Source organism: Mobula hypostoma, chromosome 9 (assembly GCF_963921235.1).
Source record: "Mobula hypostoma chromosome 9, sMobHyp1.1, whole genome shotgun sequence".
NCBI classification, from domain to species: Eukaryota; Metazoa; Chordata; class Chondrichthyes; order Myliobatiformes; family Myliobatidae; genus Mobula; species Mobula hypostoma.
In genome coordinates, this window is record NC_086105.1 from 20,600,772 (window position 1) to 20,622,061 (window position 21,290).

The 21,290-nt window shown below is 38.4% G+C and overlaps 1 protein-coding gene across 2 annotated transcripts in view; it reads left to right on the forward strand.

Moving 5' to 3' along the window:
* Positions 1 to 21,290, forward strand: part of asz1 (ankyrin repeat, SAM and basic leucine zipper domain containing 1) — an 89,084-nt gene that overhangs the window by 56,722 nt on the left and 11,072 nt on the right. For both annotated transcript variants that reach the window (XM_063059626.1, XM_063059627.1), the window contains exon 10: positions 3,541 to 3,653. In XM_063059626.1, the coding sequence (XP_062915696.1) occupies positions 3,541 to 3,653 (113 nt within the window). The remainder of the gene's footprint in view (positions 1 to 3,540; positions 3,654 to 21,290) is intronic.

Consider the following 21,290-nt stretch of genomic DNA (forward strand, 5'->3'; position numbering starts at 1 on the left):
ACACCAGCTTCAGATTTTCCCCAGGGCATACTCCAGAAGCCTCCCCCAGAGGTTTGAGATCAGAGTTTTCCTTCTAGATAAGCTACTAAAAATTTCTTCAGGTACGTAGTGTAAAAGAGAGGCGAAAGTGGATATCGGACCGCTGGAAAACGATACTAGGAAGATCGTAACGGGGGCCAAGGAAATGGCAGATGAACTGAATATGTATTTTGCATTAGTCTTCACTGTGGAAGACACTAGCAGTATGGTGGAAGTTCCAAGTGTTGGGAGTCATGAAGTGTGTAAAGTTACCATTACTAGAGAGAAGATTCTTGGGAAACTGGAAGGTCTGAAGCTAGATAAGTTATCTGGACTGAATGGTGTACAGCCCAGGGTTCTGAAAGAGGTGGCTGAATAGATTATGGAGGCATTAGTTATGATCTTTCAAGAATCACTTGATTCTGGAATAGTTCCGGAAGACTGGAAAATTGCAAATGTCACTCCACTCTTCAAGAAGGGAGTGAGGCAGAGGAAAGGAAACTATAAGCAGTTAGTCTGACCTAAGTGGTTGGGAAGATGTTAGAATCGATTTTTAAGGATGAGATCTCAGAGTACTTGAAGGCACATGATAAAATAGGCTGTAATCAATATGGTCTCCTCAAGGGAAAATCTTGCCAGTCAAATGTGTTGGAATTCTTTGAAGAAATAACAAGCAGGATAGACAAAGGAGAATCTCTTGTTGTGTACAGGATTTTCAGAAGGCCTTTGACAAGTTGCCACACTTGAAGCTGCTTAACAAGCTACAAGCCCACTTGGAGTATTATGAGCAGTTTTGGGCTCTTTATCTTAGAAAGGTTGTGCTGAAACTGGAGAGGGTTCAAAGGAGGTTCACGAAAATGATTCAGGATTGAATGATTTGTCATATAAAGAACAATTGATGGTTCTGGACCTGTATTCGCTAGAATTCAGAAGAATGAGGGGCAACCTAATTGAAACCTATTGAATGGTGAAAGGCATTGATAATATAGATGTGGAAAGGATGTTTCCTTTGGTGGGAGAGTTTAAGACTAGAGGACACAACCTCAGAATAGAGGGGCCTCATTTTAGATTGGAGATGAGGAGGAATTTCTTTAGCCAGAGGCAGCTATGGAGGCCAAGTTTTTTATGTATATTTAAAGCAGAGGTTGATAGATTCTTGATTGGTCAGGGTATGAAGGGATATAGAGAGAAAGCAGGATATTGGGGCCAAGAGGAAGGTTGGATCAGCTATAATGAAATGGCAGAGCAGACTCGATGGGCCAAATGGCCTAATTCTGCTCCTGTATCCTGTGGTGTTATTGTCTAACTTTACAGAAACTGGCTGATGTTTTCCACATTATAGTGGTGGCCAAATATCATAAGACCCTCTTTGTACAAAGTGTTTTGGAATATTCAGAAGGAGTGGTATTGCATATCTGCAAGAAATCCTTACTATTTTTAATCAGCATCTCAAAAAGTTGAGTTTATTCCTTTTTCTTTCAAAGATTTGAACCTTGTACCTTTTCTAAATTGTTATGTACAAATGCGCACTGCAATTGCTTTTGGGGGATAGAAAGGGGAATTTTATGTTTTGACGATGTCTGCATGTTCATCTGTGAATGTTAGCTTATCACTCAATAACTTTAAATGTCATATCGGATTTTAAATAAACATAAGTAATTTCCTGTCATTATATACACTATTCAACAGAAATGGTGTTAGAATCTATGCATGTATCTATACTTGGGATGTAAAACACTGCCTTCCACTGTACTAAAGTCACTTAAGCTGTCTGATTATGGCAAACAGTCCATAAACCAGTCAGGGCTTCACGGTTCATAGTTTGACACAGAATTGACTCATTAAGTTCACAAGATACCTTGATGCTGTTTCTAATACCACAAATAATGTTCATTCAACTAATGGACAAAATTACTCATTTCAGTATACATTCTAACTGTCAGAGAAAAAGCAAAACTTTCAGCACACTTTGACTTAGTATATTTCATTCCATGTTTGAGTGTTTCTTGTCACATTTCAACTGCACTTTATAATTTCAACATTCTGACCAAGCAGAATTTTAAGAGGCATCGACAGTAAAAATCCATTTTTATGAGCTGAACAGATACCTTATCAGACTCTGTCATGAACTGTGCATGACCATTTTAATCATTAGCAGGAGATTTCTTGATATTCCCTCCACCCCTTCTTCCTATGAGAATAAGATGACTGTTTATGATGCAAATAACTTGGATTTATCCCCTACCTCCATATACAGTCCTGACAAATTGCTTTACATGGGGATGAATGGTTTATCTATCCATCTCCAACCCTGGCTAGGTTATCCATTACTATAAGATCATCCAAGTCAGCTAACTAATCCTCTTGCCTTTTCCATTAATTCTCTCCTTAAACTACCTTCTTCTTTCTTTTTTAGCCTCACCCCTGGTAAGAAATGGGAATGGTTTGTGTTTTTTTTGTCCTGAAACCGAGACCTGTTCAGTTTCTTCTTTAATTCACCATTCATTCCCCATCAGAATGGTGGCAAGGAGTAAGAGTAAGAAAGTGAGTTAACACAAGGATAGGGAAAGGAATCTCAGTAGTTAGCTATATAATGAGAATGGGACTGCTGAGAGATTAAGTTGGAAAGAACAAGGCTGAAAGAGGAAAAGTCTGAAAGAGTTTTGAGTTCTAACCCTGGGCAGAAGGAAGATAGATTAGTTTATCTTGAAATGGAAGGAACGGGGAAAAGTAACCGAATAGGTGTCGTAACTGAGATAACAAACCATGACCATTTTGTAAACACAAGAGATGCTGCAGATGCTGGAAATCTGGAGTAACACACACAAAATGCTGGAACTCTGCAAGTCAGGTAGTATCTTTGGAAATGAATGAACAGGTGACATTTTGGGCCAAGACCCTTCATCAGGACCACTTTGTACCTGATGAGTGTGAAAGGTTGGTTGAGCAGTAGAGAATCTGTAAGCTTTCTTTGTCTTTTTGAAAGGGAAGATGATTTTGTGGAACGGAGTAGGTCCCAAACAAACTTGATAGGGTGTCACCATAACTTGAGTTCTGCAGTTAAGCAAATTGTGCAGCAGATATTTGAATGTTGCAGAACTTGAGATGAAGCAGTAAGATTGGGGACCATTCTAGGTAAGTGACTTGGACAAGAAATAAAATACAGTGGTGATTCCTGAGAAGAGGGAATAAAGATTAAAATCTGAGATGGAGATGAAAATCATCTGACGGATTCCCTAGGTAGACAGTGTAGAAGGAAAGGAGGTATAGAGAGTTCAGTATAAATATTAGGATTGTTAACAATTTACAGTGGAAATTAAAGCTTTGTTTAGCTTCCAATCAAAATTAATAAATATCTGTAACATGATAGTTAATTTTCTGAATGCTATTAAGTAAAGGAATTGAAACATTTATCATTGCCCTAAGGTTAAATTTGTGGAGAAGAATGACAGCATGGATAGTTCTTCATTGACAGTGACATAGTGTGAGCATAAATTGTAGCTTTTTTATTTTTTTATTCAGATTGGAATCACTGATCCTAACGACCAGCAGAAAATTACAGATGCCGTTTGTGAACTGCAACCAGAAGATCAACAGGTTGCTGAAGTACCAATGCTGAATAATTTTGATTGCAGGTAATTAAAAATAAAATGATCAACCACTTTAAACAGATAAGTCAGATGCTCATCAAAGTGGTGTTGAAAAAGTGCGAGAGTAGAATAGAATAGAACTTTATTGTCGTTGCTCAAGAAAATGAGATTGCTGTGCTACTCCAGTCTGTGCAAAACAGATATTTATAATGCATGCGGTATGGCTTAACTTTTTAAAAAATCCCATATTTACATGCATCAAGTGACTTTGATAGTCCATAACACTCGAAGGCCAAGTGGTAAGCTGGAGTGTATTCAGCAGCACAACAGTCCTCACGAAGGTGCTGTTTTTCAGTCTTTCTGTCTTGGTTAAGATGTTTCTGTATCTCCTACCAGTTGGCAGGTGAATGAACAGACAGTGTCTGGGATGGGATGGCTCTTTAATGATATTACTTGTGTGCCATCGAGAGTTGTAGATTGTCTCCAGGTCCAGTGGTTGAGTCCCAATGACGTGCTGAGCCGCCTTAATCACGGAATGATTTGCAATCTGCCTTGCTGCAGCTAGAGTACCACACTGTCATCCTATATGTCAGTCTGTTCTCTAACGCATGTGCATCAAAGTTAGCCGGCAATTTTGGAGCAAATTAGCTCCCCTTCAGCAGCTCAGGTTATGTTGACGGACTAAGAATACACAAGTTTTGTTATATGGTGAAGCCAACTTGAAATTTTCATTCATTTGAAGATGAGTCTCTAAAATATTTTAATGTGTGATGCACAACTTTACAAAATCCTTTGAAATTTAATATTCCTTATGAACACAGCCATGGCAAATAACATGAAAGAGCTTTAAAATAACATGGTACAAAAGGAGCATTCTATACTGTTAGAGATAATTGGGTAGAAATTTGTCCTCTGTAGTCTGCACTGACTGCATGTCCATAATGCAGTTATTCATTGTTGTTGGCTGCTTCTGAAGTCTGATTCCATGTTCAGCAAGAACTACCAAGGTCAAGTTTTTATCCTAATGTTAAAGCTAAGATGTTGGAACTTTATACAGGTGAATAGATTTGGCACTTCTTTAGAAAAAAGAAATATTTGTTCCGGTAAGCTAGAAGAACAGTATTACAATTTCTGTTTATGGGCCATTTCTTTTGGAGTATGGCTAACTAATCTGAACCCAATGATATATTTGGGTCATGTATCATTAGACTTTGGGCTGACGCAGCACTTTATAGTTTGGAACAAGGTGTTCTGTCACCCCACAAATACAGTAGATTGGCTCATGTTGGGACAAAGGATTGCTTTTGGGGTGTGTGTATCTAGACAGTTGCTGTACAACGATCATGCTGAAATGGGCATGGAGATCCGAAGAAAAGGCTCAGGAAGTCTACAGAATGCATCATAGTGAGTTTAAATGGAAGATGAGGGGAAAGGAATGGACCCTGCAAAGGGTTTTGCTTGGGGATAATTTAGATGCATATGACTGATAATGTCAGAATAAATGGGCACCTGCTGTGTGCATGGGACAAGGTTTTAAACAAAGCTATGTTTGGCCTAATTTGTGAAAATGCTGGGGCTAGTATGTTCTTAGATTTGAGCCCAGTTGGAACTGGCCTTGATCAGGATTGGTTTTAACCTGATATCTAAGTAGATCATAAAGATGATAGCACTGTAATAAGTATTGCAAAATTAATTTGCATTTGAGAAACACTTTCAGATAGTCCAAGGATACACTTTATAATGCAAGGACTAATTGAGGGAGTGTTGTTTACAGCAGCACAACATCTTTCATGAATAATTTTTCTTTGGACTTTGCTTCAGAACATATTATTACATTTTGCCAAAAAGTTAGGAGGTAAGATTCTCTTGGAAAAAAAAATAATGCAATATCAAAGAATGCAAAAGGCATTTTTTCAGTTTCATCTTTACTTGTCTTGCCTTTTGTACTGGATACTGCTCGACTAGAAGACAGTTCGATTTAAAAGTGATCTAAATTATAGCAACCTACCATCTCCGAGATTAGGGATCCTAACCTGGGGTCCGCTGACCCCTCTACATCCTAAGCTGCTGTGTTTTTTTTTATTCTCTGTTCCTTGATCTTTACTTGAGCATTACATGGCTCTTCATTAATTGGAAAGCATTTTTAAGATTAAAGTTGGAGCAATGATATATTCATTTTGCAGACCAGAATTAATATTCACAACGTATTATTATTAAAGTGAGCCCATTGATTAGTAAAATGCTGATATTTTAAGTTTTTAGATAGTTGATAATAGGTAAAGGCAGTGCACCTTGTTACAGTGTGGTTTGGAAATCAGGAAAGCTATTACAGAAAGTGGCAAAATCAGACAAGTTGATGAAATGTTTGCAGAGAGGATATAGGTAACAGGCAAATTTTAGCCCAACAGTGAGAATTAATTTAAGGCACATGAAGCAGAGCTAAAACAGCTTTCATTGTGGAGGTTTCTCTCCATTACACCCTTAAATACTTCAAGATACAAGTTACTGAATAATTTGATCTGATGAAAGTGTGTGCTTCCTAAATATTACAAATTCGGTGTAGGATATTTAAGACTAAAGTATGTAGTTAAGTGGAAGATTTTTATTGCCACACTATACAAATTATTTTGGAATAAAAACCTTTGTCTCCGTTTACACTGTATGCTTAAGAGAGCTCAGTCCTGCTCAGAGTCATTTATCAGTCACAGATTATTGTCAGAGAATAGATGTAGTTTGTAAAATGTTCACATTATTGATGCTCTTCAAGCAAATATCACAATTAATTATGTGTCATGGAAGACCTTGTAGTAAGTAGACAGGCGTTGAAACCTTTAATTCCCTTTGCCTCTCTACAAATATGCCTTGGTTCACAGAATGTCCCTGAGATTGTCAGAAAGTTTGGATTTAGGTTATGGATGACAGAGGGAATGAGATCAACTATTATCCTGTCTCCCAAAATAAGCTGTGATTTAATTAATCCAATGTGACGGTCTTAACTGCCTCCTCACCTTTGACAAATGCTTCTGAAAGTAATGTTTTGAATGAAAACATTTTGCTAAGATTTTTTATAATTATTTGCAGAGTAAAATGTAGACATAGAACCCAGTTTGTTACATTTTTGCCTGTAATGTGTGTTTCAAATCTAGTATTTTGTTTACTGGAAGTTTTCCTATGGAGATATTGATGTTAATTTCTATACTTTCAATTATCCTTTCTATTCAATAATAGAGTTAGAAAGAAGATTGTAACAAAATTAGCCCTGTTGTTTGAAAGGAGGTAGAAACCATTTTATATGAATTATAAATGCAGACTGTATTAACAAACTCTGACCGTTCTAATGTTAAACTAGGTGTTAGAATAAAACAGTCCAAACAAATCCAGCTGGAGTTGGTGTACAAGTTACTAAGTACATCAAACACACTAAAGCATGGGACTGAATGTTGATGTTTTATAGGGGAAAATGGTGAGACACACTTATTGCTGACCTTGAAGTCACTTTCTGGGAGGTGTTTGATACATTTTCAAGTAAGGTCTGGATTTCCATCTATCAATAGATGTATCTGAAGTGATTGGTTCATTGGAAGAAGCATAATTTCCTCATTTGCTGGGTAAGAGGTTCTTCCAGTGGGATTTTATTCTGACAGGTTGATCCATCAGTCATGTAACTTCAAAAATAGTTGTTAATTTTCACATCAGTTCAGTGGCCTGATAATCACTTTCACAAAGTTAAAACATAAATTAGAACAATAAATTTATCCTCAAATTTATCGCTATTTGTAACTAATTTTAGTAATGAACATTAATGACGAAAACACTTCTTTTAAGATTATTTTCACTTTTTATGGTTTTGGACTTTTATCTATTTACGAAAGAATTTTCTATCAAGATTGCCAGAATTACATTTTATTAAATAGTTGCCCTTGGTGTTTGTGTACTCTAGCAGTTTTACATGATTGAAATCTTTGGGTTCAACAAGTCCAATAAGCTCTTTAAACAGTCCATATTTTCATATTTTTAAAGTTTAAACCTGAAGATATTTGGGAAGAGTATATTGACCCTGATTTTACAGTTGTTATGATAGCAACATTATCAATGTTTGTCATGTTTCTGTATGTAGTTTAATGAAAAATTGCCCATTGTCAATGATTTAATCATATTCAGTGTCTTGCACTGTTTACCAAAATAAAGAAAAATGGTTGAGTATTAAAGAATTTGACATTTATATTGTAAAATAACTTGAAACAGTTTCACTGTGAAATGAGTTTTAATGCCATATTTAATGCTTAGCAAGTCCTTTTAAAAATACTAAATCATGTAGATATAATTTTACATAGATCACTTCCCATAAAAATTTCTTCAAGTGCCTTTTAATTGTTTTAAGTTAAATTTACTCATATTTCAGATTTTATATATAACATCTCAATCATCTGTCAATGTAAAGTCTTTAAAATATTAACCAAAGTATTTGCCTCATCTTCCTGGTTTTGGGAATCATGTGTTCTGTTGTTTGGTGACATTCTCAGGATGTCAGGTTTCCCAATCAATATAAGAATATTGGTAACCAAGGTCAAAAAAGTGGAGATCATTAAGTTCTGTTGATGTCTTTCTTGAAGTTCAGTGGCAATCATTGTCACACTGTATCTGATTGTGAAATCTGGGCCAATCTTATTCTCAGAACAACAAAAGAGAAATATGCAGTATGAAGGCACCAAAGAAACTTATAATAACAGCAAGTCCTGCTATTAATCTAAAAATGAGTAGTTGTCCAATTTGCAGTTGGTATTTGAGAATTCCATTTGATATTTCAGATTTGTAGTTAATTTCGAGTCAAGTAAATTAAGTAGAATTAATCAGAACAAAATATTCATGCTTAAATAGATCCATTCTATTGAATGGATATTTCTGCAGATAGAATTTTGTTTATCTGATATTCAACTGTGCAGGTATTGGAATTGTTAATGCAAACTGAATAATTTATGGTGTTCCTCACCTGTCCAGGTCTTTTTTTCCTCCAATATCAGATTTCAAATTCAGATTTATTTATCACATGTACATCGAAACATACTATAAAATGTGTTGTTTCTGTTAACAACGAAAAATGGATGTGCTGGGGGCAGCCTACAAATGTCGCCACATTCACACATTCTGGCGTCAACATACCATGCCCACACCATTCAGCAGAACAACATCAGCAGCGGGAACAACAGACAAGCCCTTTTCTCACCCTTACACACAATCACACACACCCTCCCCCCTCTAACTTCTAGTCCCTAGCCCGGGCATTGGGTGTCTGCCCTCCAGACAAGCCAACCCAGGGGCTTCAACCTTGAGGCTGCCATCCCTGGACTCACTGAACTGGGTCTTTGACCTACAGGCTTCAAGCTCTGGACTCATTGTGCTGAGCACTTCGACCTTCAGCTTTTGCTAACTGCTGGGTCTAGACCCCAGAACTCGCCAGTCACTATTTTTTGGGCCTCAGTTTCCAGACGTGCTTTGTCCTCTGACCCAGTGAGATGGGGGTGGTCTATGCCTGTACAGACCTCACTGACCTGAGGATCGCTGGTCTTCGTCTTCAGCACCTGAAGACCCACCCTTTGGGATTAAGGAACTTTGGCCATCAGGACTTGCTGATCACGGGTTTGACCTTTGGGCCTCAACCCCAAAAGTTGCCAATCATGCATTTGACCTTCAGATCTCAATGTCCAGACTCACGTGGACCTCTGACCTAAAGACTTGCCAACCTGGATTCAAGGTTGTAGACCCTCATGCCTCCTGCCTATACAGACCATTGGCAATGCTGGCCTCTTCAGCACCTGCTGACTTGACCTCCAGGATTGTTGACTTTTGACCGTGCAGTGCTCCAACCTGGACTCCGAACACTGGCTCCTGCCACTGACTTTTCATTTACTGCCTCTGACCTTTAGCTTTCCCTCATCCCTGTCCCTGAACCCTAACCTGACCCCTATCTCCATACGCTGTTCGCAAAACCATCCCTATGAACCTAAGTAACAATTAGGTCTGAGCCACAGCATTGATAGACATCATAGCTGGTTTCACCATGTCAACAGTTTTAGTTGTATGTAGTTCAAATCAGGTCCAGTGAGATACAAGTACAATGAAAAGCTTGCTTGCAGCAGCAACACAGGTTCAGACATTACAAAGAATATAAAGGTATACATACTTTATACAAGACAGTGAAGAGAAAAAAAATGCGCAAAAGACATTAGGGGAAAAAAATACAGATTCAGAGACTAGACCATGGTAGTACGAGAGGTGGTCCATAGTTTTATATTGCTGAGGTAGGATTAGGATTAGAACACAGAGAACATAAAAAACCTACAGCACAATACAGGCCTTTCGGCCCACAATGCTGTGCCGAACATGTACTTGCTTTAGAAATTACCTAGGGTTACCCATAACCCTCTATTTTTCTAAGCTCCCTGTACCTATCCAAGAGTCTTTTAAAAGACCCTATTGTGTCCACCTCCACCACTGTTCCCGGCAGCCCATTCACACACTCGCCACTCCCTGTGTAAAAAAAACTTACCCCTGACTTCTCCTATGTATGTACTTCCAAGCACCTTAAAACTGTGCCCTCTCCTGTTAGCCATTTCAGCCCTGGCAAAAAGCCTCTGACTATCCACACGATCAATGTCTCTCATCATTTTATACACCTCTATCAGGTCACCTTTCATCCTCTGTCGCTCCAAGGAGAAAAGGCCAAGTTCACTCAACCTATTCTCAGAAGGCATGCTCCCCAATCCAGGCAACATCCTTGTAAATATCCTCTACGCTGTTTCGATGATTTTCCCCATCCTTCCTGTAGTGAGGTGACCAGCACTGAGCACAGTACTCCAAGTGGGGTCTGACTAGGGTCTTATATAGCTGTAACATTACCTCTCGGCTCTTGAACTCAATCCCACTGTTGATGAAGGCCAATACACCGTATGCCTTCATAACCACTCAGTCAATCTGTGTAGCAGCTTTGTGTGTCCTATGGACTTGGACCCCAAGATCCCTCTGATCCTCCACCCTGCCAAGTGTCTTACCATTAATACTATATTCTGCCATCATATTTGACCTACCAAAATGAAACAGTTATCAATGTTGAACTCCATCTGCCACTTCTCAGCCCAATTTTGCATCCTATCGATGTCCCACTGTAACCTCTGACAGCCCTCCACACTATCCACAACACCCCTAATCTTTGTGTCATCAGTAAATTTACTAATCTATCCCTCCAACTCTTCATCCAGGTCAGTTATAAAAATCACGAAGAGTAGGGGTCCCAGAACAGGTCCCTGAGGCACACCACTGATCACTGAACTCCATGCAGAATATGACCTGTCTACAACCACTCTTTGCCTTCTGTGGGCAAGCCAGTTCTGGATCCACAAAGCAAGGTCCCCTTGGATCCCATTCCTCCTTACTTTCTCATAAGCCTTGCATGGGGTACCTTATCAAATGCCTTGCTGAAATCCATATACACTACATCTACTGCTCTACCTTCATCAATGTGTTTAGTCACATCCTCGACAAATTCAATCAGACTCGTAAGGCACGACCTGCCTTTGACAAAGCCATGCTGACTATTCCTAATCATATTATGCCTCTCCTGATGTTCATAAATCCTATGTCTCAGGATCTTCTCCATCAACTTACCAACCACTGAAGTAAGACTCACTGGTCTGCAATTTCCTGGGCTATCTCTACTCCCTTTCTTGAATAGGGAAGAACATCCGCGACCCTCCAATCCTCCAGAACCTCTCCCATCCCCATTGATGACGCAAAGTTCATTGCCAGAGGCTCAACTATCTCTTCTATCGCCTCACACAGTAGCCTGGAGTTCATCTCATCCAGTCCCGGAGACTTATCCAACTTGAAGCCTTCGGAAAGCTCAAGCCTCTTTCTTATCCTCTTTCTTAATGTCTATATGTTCAAGCTTTTCAGTCCACTGTAAGTCATCCCTACAACTGCCGAGGTCCTTTTCTGTAATGAATACTGAAGCAAAGTATTCGTTAGGTACCTCCACCAGTTCCATACACACTTTCCCACTGTCACACTATTCTCTCATGTCTTATCCTTTTGCTCTTCACATACTTGTAGAATGTGTTTGGGTTTTCCTTATTCCCGCTTGCCAAGTCCTTCCCATGGCCCCTTCTGGCTTTCCTAATTTCATTCTTAAGCTCCTTCCTGCTAGCCTTATAATTTTCTAGATCTCTATCATTACCTAGTTTTTGAACCTTTCGTAAGCTTTTCTTCTTGACTAGATTTTCAACAGCCTTTTACACCACGGTTCCTGTACCCTACCATCCTTTCCCTGTCTTTACGAGTCTGATGTCTCATCGAAACATACCTATGCAGAACACCACGCAAATATCCCCTGAACATTTGCCACATTTCTACCGTACATTTCCCTGAGAACATCTGCTCCCAATTTATGCTTCCAAGTTCCTGCTTGATAGCTTCATATTTCCCCTTAATCCATTTAAATGATTTCCTAACTTGTCTGCTCCTATCCCTCTCCAATGCTATGGTAAAGGAGATAGAATTGTAATCACTATCTCCAAAATGCTCTCCCACTGAGAGACCTGATACCTGACCAAGTTCATTTCCCAATACCATGTCAAGTACAGCCTGTCCTTTTGTAGGCTTATCTACATACTGTGTCAAGAAACCTTCCTGAACACACCTAGCAAACTCCTCACTCTAGGGAGATGCCAATCAATATTTGTTTGATCCTGAGGCGCCAGGCTTTTGCACCAGCGGTGCGTCGCAGGTTTTTGCCAGTCAGTTTACAATTGACACTTGTGCGCTACGGAGTTGTGCTTTGTTTGTCCTTTGTGAACATTTGCAGTTTTGTACCTTTTTGAAAATTAAGCCTTGTTTTTGCATTCAATTACCCATCACAGTGCAAAAGAAAAGCAGAAAGTGATAGTAAGCATGAATTCAATGAACAGTGAATTAGGGTTAGGGTTAGGGAAACCGTTGTGCATTGTTTGTGAAAACACTTTCTCACATAATAGAAGACATGATCTTAATAGACACTGTAAAACACAACATCAGACTGAAATAGAAGGAAAACTGAAGTTAGTGCTTGGGTCTGATCTACGGAAAGAATATGTGATTAAGAAAAAGGAAGAAATCAAAAGAAGACAAAATATACAGTTGAAGTCAGAAGTTTACATACACCTTAGCCAAATACATTTAAATTCAGTTTTTCACAATTCCTGACATTTAATCCTAGAAAACATTCCCTGCCTTAGGTCAGTTAGGATCGCTATTTTAAGAATGTGAAATGTCAGAATAATAGTAGAGAGAATTATTTATTTCAGCTTTTATTTCTTTCATCACTTTCCCAGTGGGTCAGAAGTTTACATACACTGAGTTAGTACTTGGTAGCATTGCCTTTAAATTGTTTAACTTGGGTCAAATATTTTGGGTTGCCTTCCACAAGCTTCTCACAATAAGTTGCTGGAATTTTGTTCCATTCCTCCAGACAGAACTGGTGAAACTGAGTCAGGTTTGTAGGCCTCCTTGCTCACACACGCTTTTTCAGTTCTGCTCACAAATTTTCTATTGGATTGAGGTCAGAAAATGATGTCAAGTCTTGATTCATCCTTGGGAGCAATTTCCAAATGCCTGAATGTACCACGTTCATCTATACAAACAATAGTATGCAAGTATAAACACCATGGGACCACGCAGCCGTCATACCACTCAGGAAGGAGACACTTTCTGTCTCCTAGAGATGAAAGTACTGTGGTGCGAAAAGTGCAAATCAATCCCAGAACAACAGCAAAGGACCTTGTGAAGCTGCTGGAAGAAACAGGTAAACAAGTATCTATATCCACAGTAAAACGAGTCCTATATCGACATAACCTGAAAGGCTGCTTAGCAAGGAAGAAGCCACTGCTCCAAAACCGCCATTAAAAAGCTAGACTACAGTTTGCAAGTGCACATGGGGACAAAGATCTTACTTTTTGGAGAAATGTCCTCTGGTCTGATTAAACAAAAATTGAACTGTTGGGTCATAATGACCATCAAGGGAAAAAGGGTGAGGCTTGCAAGCCGAAGAACACCTTCCCAACCGTGAAGCATGAGGGTGGCAGCATCATGTTGTGGGGGTGCTTTGCTGCAGGAGGGACTGGTGCACTTCACAAAATAGATGGCATCATGAGGAAGGAATGTTATGTGGATATATTGAAGCAACATCTCAAGACATCAGCCAGGAAGTTAAATCTTGGTCGCAAATGGGTCTTCCAAATGGACAATGACCCCTAGCGTACCTCCAAAGTTGTGACAAAATTGCTTAAGGACAACAAAATCAAGGTATTGGAGTGGCCATCACAAAGCCCTGACCTCAATCTGTTAGAAAATTTGTGCGCAGAACTGAAAAAGCGTGTGTGAGCAAGGAGGCCTACAAACCTGACTCAGTTACACCAGTTCTGTCTTGTGGAATGGAACAAAATTCCAGCAACTTACTGTGAGAAACTTGTGGAAGGCTACCCAAAATGTTTGACCCAAGTTAAACAATTTTAAAGGCAATGCTACCAAATACAAAGTGGATGTAAACTTCTGACCCACTGGGAAAGTGATGAAAGAAATAAAAGCTGAAATAAATCATTCTCTCTACTATTATTTTGATATTTCACATTCTTAAAATAGATCCTAACTGACCTAAAACAGGGTATGTTTTCTAGGATTAAATGTCAGGAATTGTGAAAAACTGAGTTTAAATGTATTTGTTAAAAGAAGTCTCATTAAGGTAAGTAATGTTTATCTTATTTTTATATTAAATCAATATATCAGGTAAAAATGCTAAACAGGTCTATATTAACAAATTTGTACAAAAATTGAATGGGGTGCAAGAGTTGTATGGTGTATCTGAACTTGTGCATGAAAAAATTGACACATGGAATGTAAAAGGTTGGCCACCCCTGCAGTAGACAGTCCCTCCATGACTTCCTCCTTTTCTGCAGCTGTGACACTATCTCTGATCAGCAGTGCCATGCCCCCACCTCTTTTGCCCTCCTCCCTGTCCTTTCTGAAACATCTAAAGCCTGGCACTTGAAGTAACTATTCCTGTCCCTGAGCCATCCAAATCTCTGTAATGGCCACAACATCATTACTCCAAGTATTGATCCACGCTCTAAGCTCATCTACTTTGTTCATGATACTCCTTGCATTAAAATAGACACATCTCAAACCATCAGTCAAACCCTCTACTCTGTCGCACGCCCCGCTCAATAAAGCTGTCTTCTTTTTAAGTTCTTCCCGCCAGTCTAACTCGGTAACATCCACGCACCTGCTCAGTCGTGCCTCGATCAAAAGGCGTAGTTATGCTGATTGATTCAAGAAACTGATGGTTAAAGGAAATAGCTGTTCCTGACTCTGGGAGTTGTGAGACTTAAGGTTTCTCTGCCTCCTGCCTGTTGATAGCAAAGACCCAGATGGTGGTGATTCATGATGATAGATACCACCTTCTTGATGCAGAGCCTCCTGCAGATGCTGTTAATGTTGGGAAGGGCTGTGCCCACTACACTCTGCACCTTACATTTCCTCTGAGTCGGAATTTCCATACCTGACCATGATGCCAAGTGAATTACTTTCTCCAGTGCATCTGTGGAAGTTTATTTTCATGTTTGGTGACATGCCAGATCTCCTTAAGCCACCTTCCTGTTGCACTTATGTGCTGAGTCCAGGCCTGGTTGCCTGAGATGTTAATGCCCATGTCTCAGCCTCTAACCCACCAAGGAGAACTGGCACATGGTCTATAATCTGTTGCCTGCCTTTTATATTTAAATTAAATAAATGCAGTTTGCAGTGGTCTTTGTTTTGAAAGATTTTCCACTTCAATTAAAACAATTAAAATCATAATTTTCTAATTATTTGTTGAAATGAGTAAAACTATCTAAATATTTATTTGTGAAATATAATTGATTGTCATTGCAAAACCTTCTGTTTTTATAATGCCATGTAAATTATTTTCAGTGATCTTTTCAGAAAATACACTATAAACAACCATGTTATAAATCTCCATTATTATTATTATTATTATTATTATTGAGTTAATATATTCCTTCAGATTGTTCTTTGAGTTTCTTAGTATTTTTCCCTTTCTCTTTGACAGATTTTGTTACATCTTGTTATGGTATCATGGGTGTAATCTTGTGGTATCTCTATCAAGGCTGTTTTAGTGCAATCCTGCATATTGAGTTTAATCAGACGCAAGTCAAAGACAGGTCATATGAGATGGCTGTGCATAGTTTTTTGAGCAGAGTATCAGATGCTAGATAATAGAGATTTGACATCCAATATCCAGCTATTCCAAAACTGAAATTTTTGAAAAAAGCAGGGTTTTTTCAAAATTTTCCATTTTGTACTCATTATCAATGTATGAAGATCGCACAGCAGGGCACTATTTCTTGGTGGTGTGCTGGATGAATTATCAGCTGTGTTGCTTGGTTTACAGTGATCTTCCAATTTAGTTCTGGAAAGTTCCAATCACCCTCAATCTGACCCAGTCTGATCCTCCCAACTTCTCCCACTTATGATAGCCTGTTTTCGCCCATCACAATCATATCAAAAGGTCAGTAAATACCCTAGTAGGTAGCATCATAAAAATACATTCTATTTGATGAATGCATTAAAACATTCTAAATTTCATGAATGCATTTTGGAAAAATCTGTCATAATCAAACATGTAATATGTTCTCAGTCCCAATGCTGCAGATTTTGATCATAAACTTTCTTCACTCTATATTTCTCTAATGGAGCAATATACACAATATGCTGGAGTAGCTCATCAGGTCAGGTCGCATCTATGGACAGGAATAAACTGTCGATGTTTCGGGATGAGATCCTTCAGCACAACTGAGCAGCCAGTCCTGATGAAGGATCTCAGTCTGAAATGCCGATTGTTTATTCCTATCCATAGATGCTGCTTGACCTGTTCAACGCCTCCAGCACATGGTGTATATTGCTGTAGATTTCCACCATCTGCGTACTACTTGTGCCTCTGTTTCTCTGATAGGTTGTGATGTCCCACGTTAACACTAATCATTGGCGATAAACATTCTGGCAAAGCAGTATTTTTAATACAAAAATATGATGTAGAAAATTAAGGCACCTTAAAAATAAATACAGACAAGATATTGTGAAACAATTAGGAATCAGCTGAGTTTTTAAATGTTAAAAAGCAGTGAAAAATGATTTGGAAATTTGTAGAGGAAGCTACAGGACCTGTTCGTGTCTACTCCAAAGGAAGTAAAAGTATTAAAGGAAATAGGTGCAGGTGTTTGCCATAGTCATCCATTATCCTGATATTAACTTTAACTTGTATTTGAAGCAGTTAGTAATTATAAAAGATCTCTGAAAATTGTTCGCATAGGCTTTACAGTGACTATTAACTTTTTCTCGAGCCAGAATTGACAGGTTTTGATGTCTGTCATATATGTTAACACTTTGTATTGTTATTAATGTCTCTGTCCTCCATAGCCAGAATATGCAGAATTGTTTCTTTTTAAAAGGTGCCAGTACCCACTCACGGTTGCTGTGGAATTTTAATGTGAGAGAGTCGTGTACATTCTGCTTATTTCACTTCTATGAAACATTTTTGGGAAAATATAAGTAAGAAGTGCTGGGTACTTATTTCTTGTTAGTTTAAATTGCCTCTGTTTGGAAGTCATTTTGTGAAGATCTATACAAACACAAGTGATAAAAAGTGAGGGTTAAACCAGGTGTTCCTCAAAACTCAGAAGTATTGATATGCTTGTTGAGAGGTCGAGTTAAACAACAGTTCAAAACTATCACTGATGGTGGTCTCGATGATGTACAAATGCAAGAAGGGAACTGGTGGCTTATCCTTCTGACTTAGAAGCAAGGCAGAGCCAAGCTGACACATAGTCAGTGAATCAATAACATGGCATGCAAACTGATATGAACATTAAAGGGAACCTCTCCACAATTATTCCTTGAATATGGAACATTTTGCCATAATTAAAGAACAGAGAAAGAAATAACGACTTGAATAAAAATTATAGTAGGTAAGTACCAAATAGCAAAGAATATAGAAATAGTATTAGCACAAGTATAACATGCTGAATGGCCTGTGTGTGAACTTATGATTCTATGAACTAGGATGTCTGACAGTGTTGTGCTTTTAAGGCAGTGGTACTAATTTATCTTCACCACTAGGTGGGCACATTTACTCGGGTATTGCGAGAACATGTACCCACACCGTAGCTCAATTTACTGATCAGAATTTAACTGTGAAAGTTAGGAATCATACAGAAGAAAATAAATGATAACAGTTATATAAAAAAAAAGATTTTTTTTTGCAGTTTTACTTCTAGCACCATGTTCTGTGAATGTGAATTGGAAATCCATTTAATATATTATAATTCCATGTATGAGTTTAACTTACAAATAAATGGGTGGGATTTATTTATTTTTTCAAAATGGAACTGGAACGTCCAATCCCGAGAGATGGAAAAGTACAGTCAGATTGATGATTGTATGCCTTCTCTTTGTTGCACAGCCCAGTATCGAGAGCTTAACAGGAACAATTGTGCAAAAAGCAAAGCTAAAATACTGATTTGGGCAACGTTCTTAATGTTAACTCTTGCCATTTATATTACTGGTAGTTATTTATCTGATTCTAATTATGATAGACTAGGGGTTGTTAACCTTTTTTATACATGGCCTCCTTTGGCAGTCCAGCGAAGCCTATGGACCCCTTCTCAGAGTAATGTATTTAAATATATAAAATAAATACATTGGATTACAAAAGGAACCAATTATATTGAAATAGTGATCAAAATATTTTTTTAAATTGTGACATAGTAATTATGTGTCTAATAATTACCGTAATTTCAGAGTAGTGATGAGCAATACTTTGAGATATTTGTAACAACAGTAATGCGATATGAAAATATCTGTGATTTCTATTGGTGACAAGGTCACAAGTACTGCTAATGCTAATGTGGTCTGTTGTCTACGTTCATAACTGAAGGAAATGCTGAATGTTAGAGGCCAGTGAAAATAAAGACGTAAAGTTTTTCCCATCCAAGTTCACGGGCCCCCAAGGGGTCCATAGGCCCCAGGTTACGAACCCCTGCAATACACTGTTTATATATTTATTTAATTAATTACATAACTATTTTCCATATACTAATAAATTAGAAGTTAAATAATTGGACATTTCAGAAGTTATCTGGTTTTTATAAATGATAAATAATTTTCATTTCAGAGATGAGTTTGTTAAAGATAAGTTGTTCGATTTGTTGTTTATTGTGTTATTCACCTTTTGAATATTAGCATCACCTTATCCCCTGGGCAAATATTGTGTTCTCAGTTAGAGTAAAGAACACTGAAGCTCGTTGCATTTAAATCATTTAGGAGTGATGGATTGCCGATTGCTGTCACAGATACTTTTTCCTAAAACCATTAGGATGATTACTCTACAAACCATCTCCCCCAACAAGTGTTAAAATTGTGAATGGCATTAATCCCTTAGTGTGAAAGTTATGTAGTGATTCTGATAAGAAATATATATATGCTGGTGGACAAATAAATTAGAAGAAAATATTTTTGCTTTGTCAGTGTTAAATTATATTCTATTCTTGTCCAAGTTTGGCCAGGTATTTCTGTTACAATTTCTCAACAGTGTGATCTAAATAAAAACAAAAGACAATATAGCCTGGATTTTAACACAAATACTTTAAAATTTCTTCTGTCAAATTGCATCTAATTTTTCAAATCCAAAACATAAAAAAGATATTTTTAGCACAATCCTCAAGAATTCTCTCCAGAGATATGTTATAGATAAAGATATCTGAAGTTCAGTACACCTAAAGACTTTAGCAGAAGAAGTTGAAAATGGCACACTGTTGCTCTCTATAGTTGTTCTACTTTATGTAAATAATCTACAGTGCCTTGAAGAAGTATTCAGTTCCCACAACAATTTTCACATTTTACTGTCTCATTTTCTAAATTTAAAATATATTGAAGTAGGATTTTTGTTCTAATCTATAAAACATTGTGATCATGTCAAATCAAACGATAAGTTCCAAAACCTGTCTATAATTATCTAAAAATTAAAAACCAAAATTGAGGCTGAAAATGTATTCATCCCCTTTGTAATTACTACACTAACATTCCTCAGGTGCAATATACAGTATTACCTTACCACCTCACCCTACTTATTGATAGATCACCTATTTTTAATGAATTCATAAAAATAAATACACCCTCTCTCTGTAAGGTCCAACAGTATGGTAGATTTTCAACAGACCAAACCAAAATGTAGACAAAGAGCATTCCAGACCAGTCAAGGAACTGATAATAGAGAAGCACAAATTTGGGGAAGGGTACAAGATGAATTTAAGTGCCAAGTGGAATTGTGGTGGCGGGGCCCAGGCCCCGGAGCGTATCAAAGCGACTGAACCCAATGTTTGGATGAAGATTTAATTACCGGACAGAATCAGGAAGGTCGATACGAGTGGAATCGCAGTGGCGGGGCCCAAGCCCCAGAGCATATCGAAGCGACTGAACCCAATGTTTGGATGAAGATTTAATTACCGGACAGAATCAGGAAGGTCGATACGAGTGGAATCGCGGTGGCGGGGCCCAAGCCCCAGAGCGTATCGAAGCAACTGAACCCAATGTTTGGATGATGATCTAAGTGCCTGGCCACATTGAAGAGGTCAGGGTGTCGGGGCCTGAGGTGAGGGATGGGATGGTTCAGTGACGTTTACTTGGCTCTGTGCCGAACTAAGGGTCTGGGGACAGATACTCTGTGTACTTCAGTTCAGAATGCTATTTGCTTATGTTTACTGTTCACCTGATATGTTTTTCTTCTGCACATTGGGTGTTCGATGATCTTTTTTTATGGCTTCTTTTGGGTTTCTTTTTTCATGGATGCTTGTTAGATGAATCTCAAGGTTGAATAATGTATGCATAGTTTGATATGAGCAAAGGCACTGAACATACCTCGGAGCTCACTGCAGTCCTTGAGAAAAAGTGGGAAAAAATATGAAACCACAGCCACACTGCCTAAGTCAGGCTTCCCCTCTAAAATTAGTCGCAGGAGAAGAATGGCAGTTATAAGAGAGGCTACTGTGATGCCAACAGTCACTCTGAGTGAGCTGCAGATGTTACTGGCTGCAACTGGAGATGAAATTCATGGCTCCACAATCTCAAAGGCCTTGTACAAAAAGGGTTCTTATGAATGAATGGCAAAGAAGAGGCCCAGGCTAAAAAAAAGCACATCTTTTCCCTGTGGAGATCCGGCAAAGAGTCGCTTAGAAGTTTTTGTAAAGACGTGGAAGAAAGTCTTGTGGTTGGATGAGACTGAAGTGGAACTTTTTGGCCTCAACACTAAGCGGTACATGTGGTGTAAATCTAATACTGCACATCAGCCAGGTAACACCATCCCTACTGTAAAATATGGTGGAGGTAAAATCATGCTATGGGGTTTCTTTTCAATAGCAGGGCTGGAAATCTGGTCAGGATTGATGGGAAGATGAATGTTGCTAAAACGGAGAGTTCCTGGATAAAAACCTGCTAGCCTTTACCAGGAAGATTAAACTGGGGAGCAAGTTCGGCTTTCTGCAGGACAACAACTCAAAGCACAATGCCATAACAACCATGGACTGGCATCAAATGAAGAAAATTGAT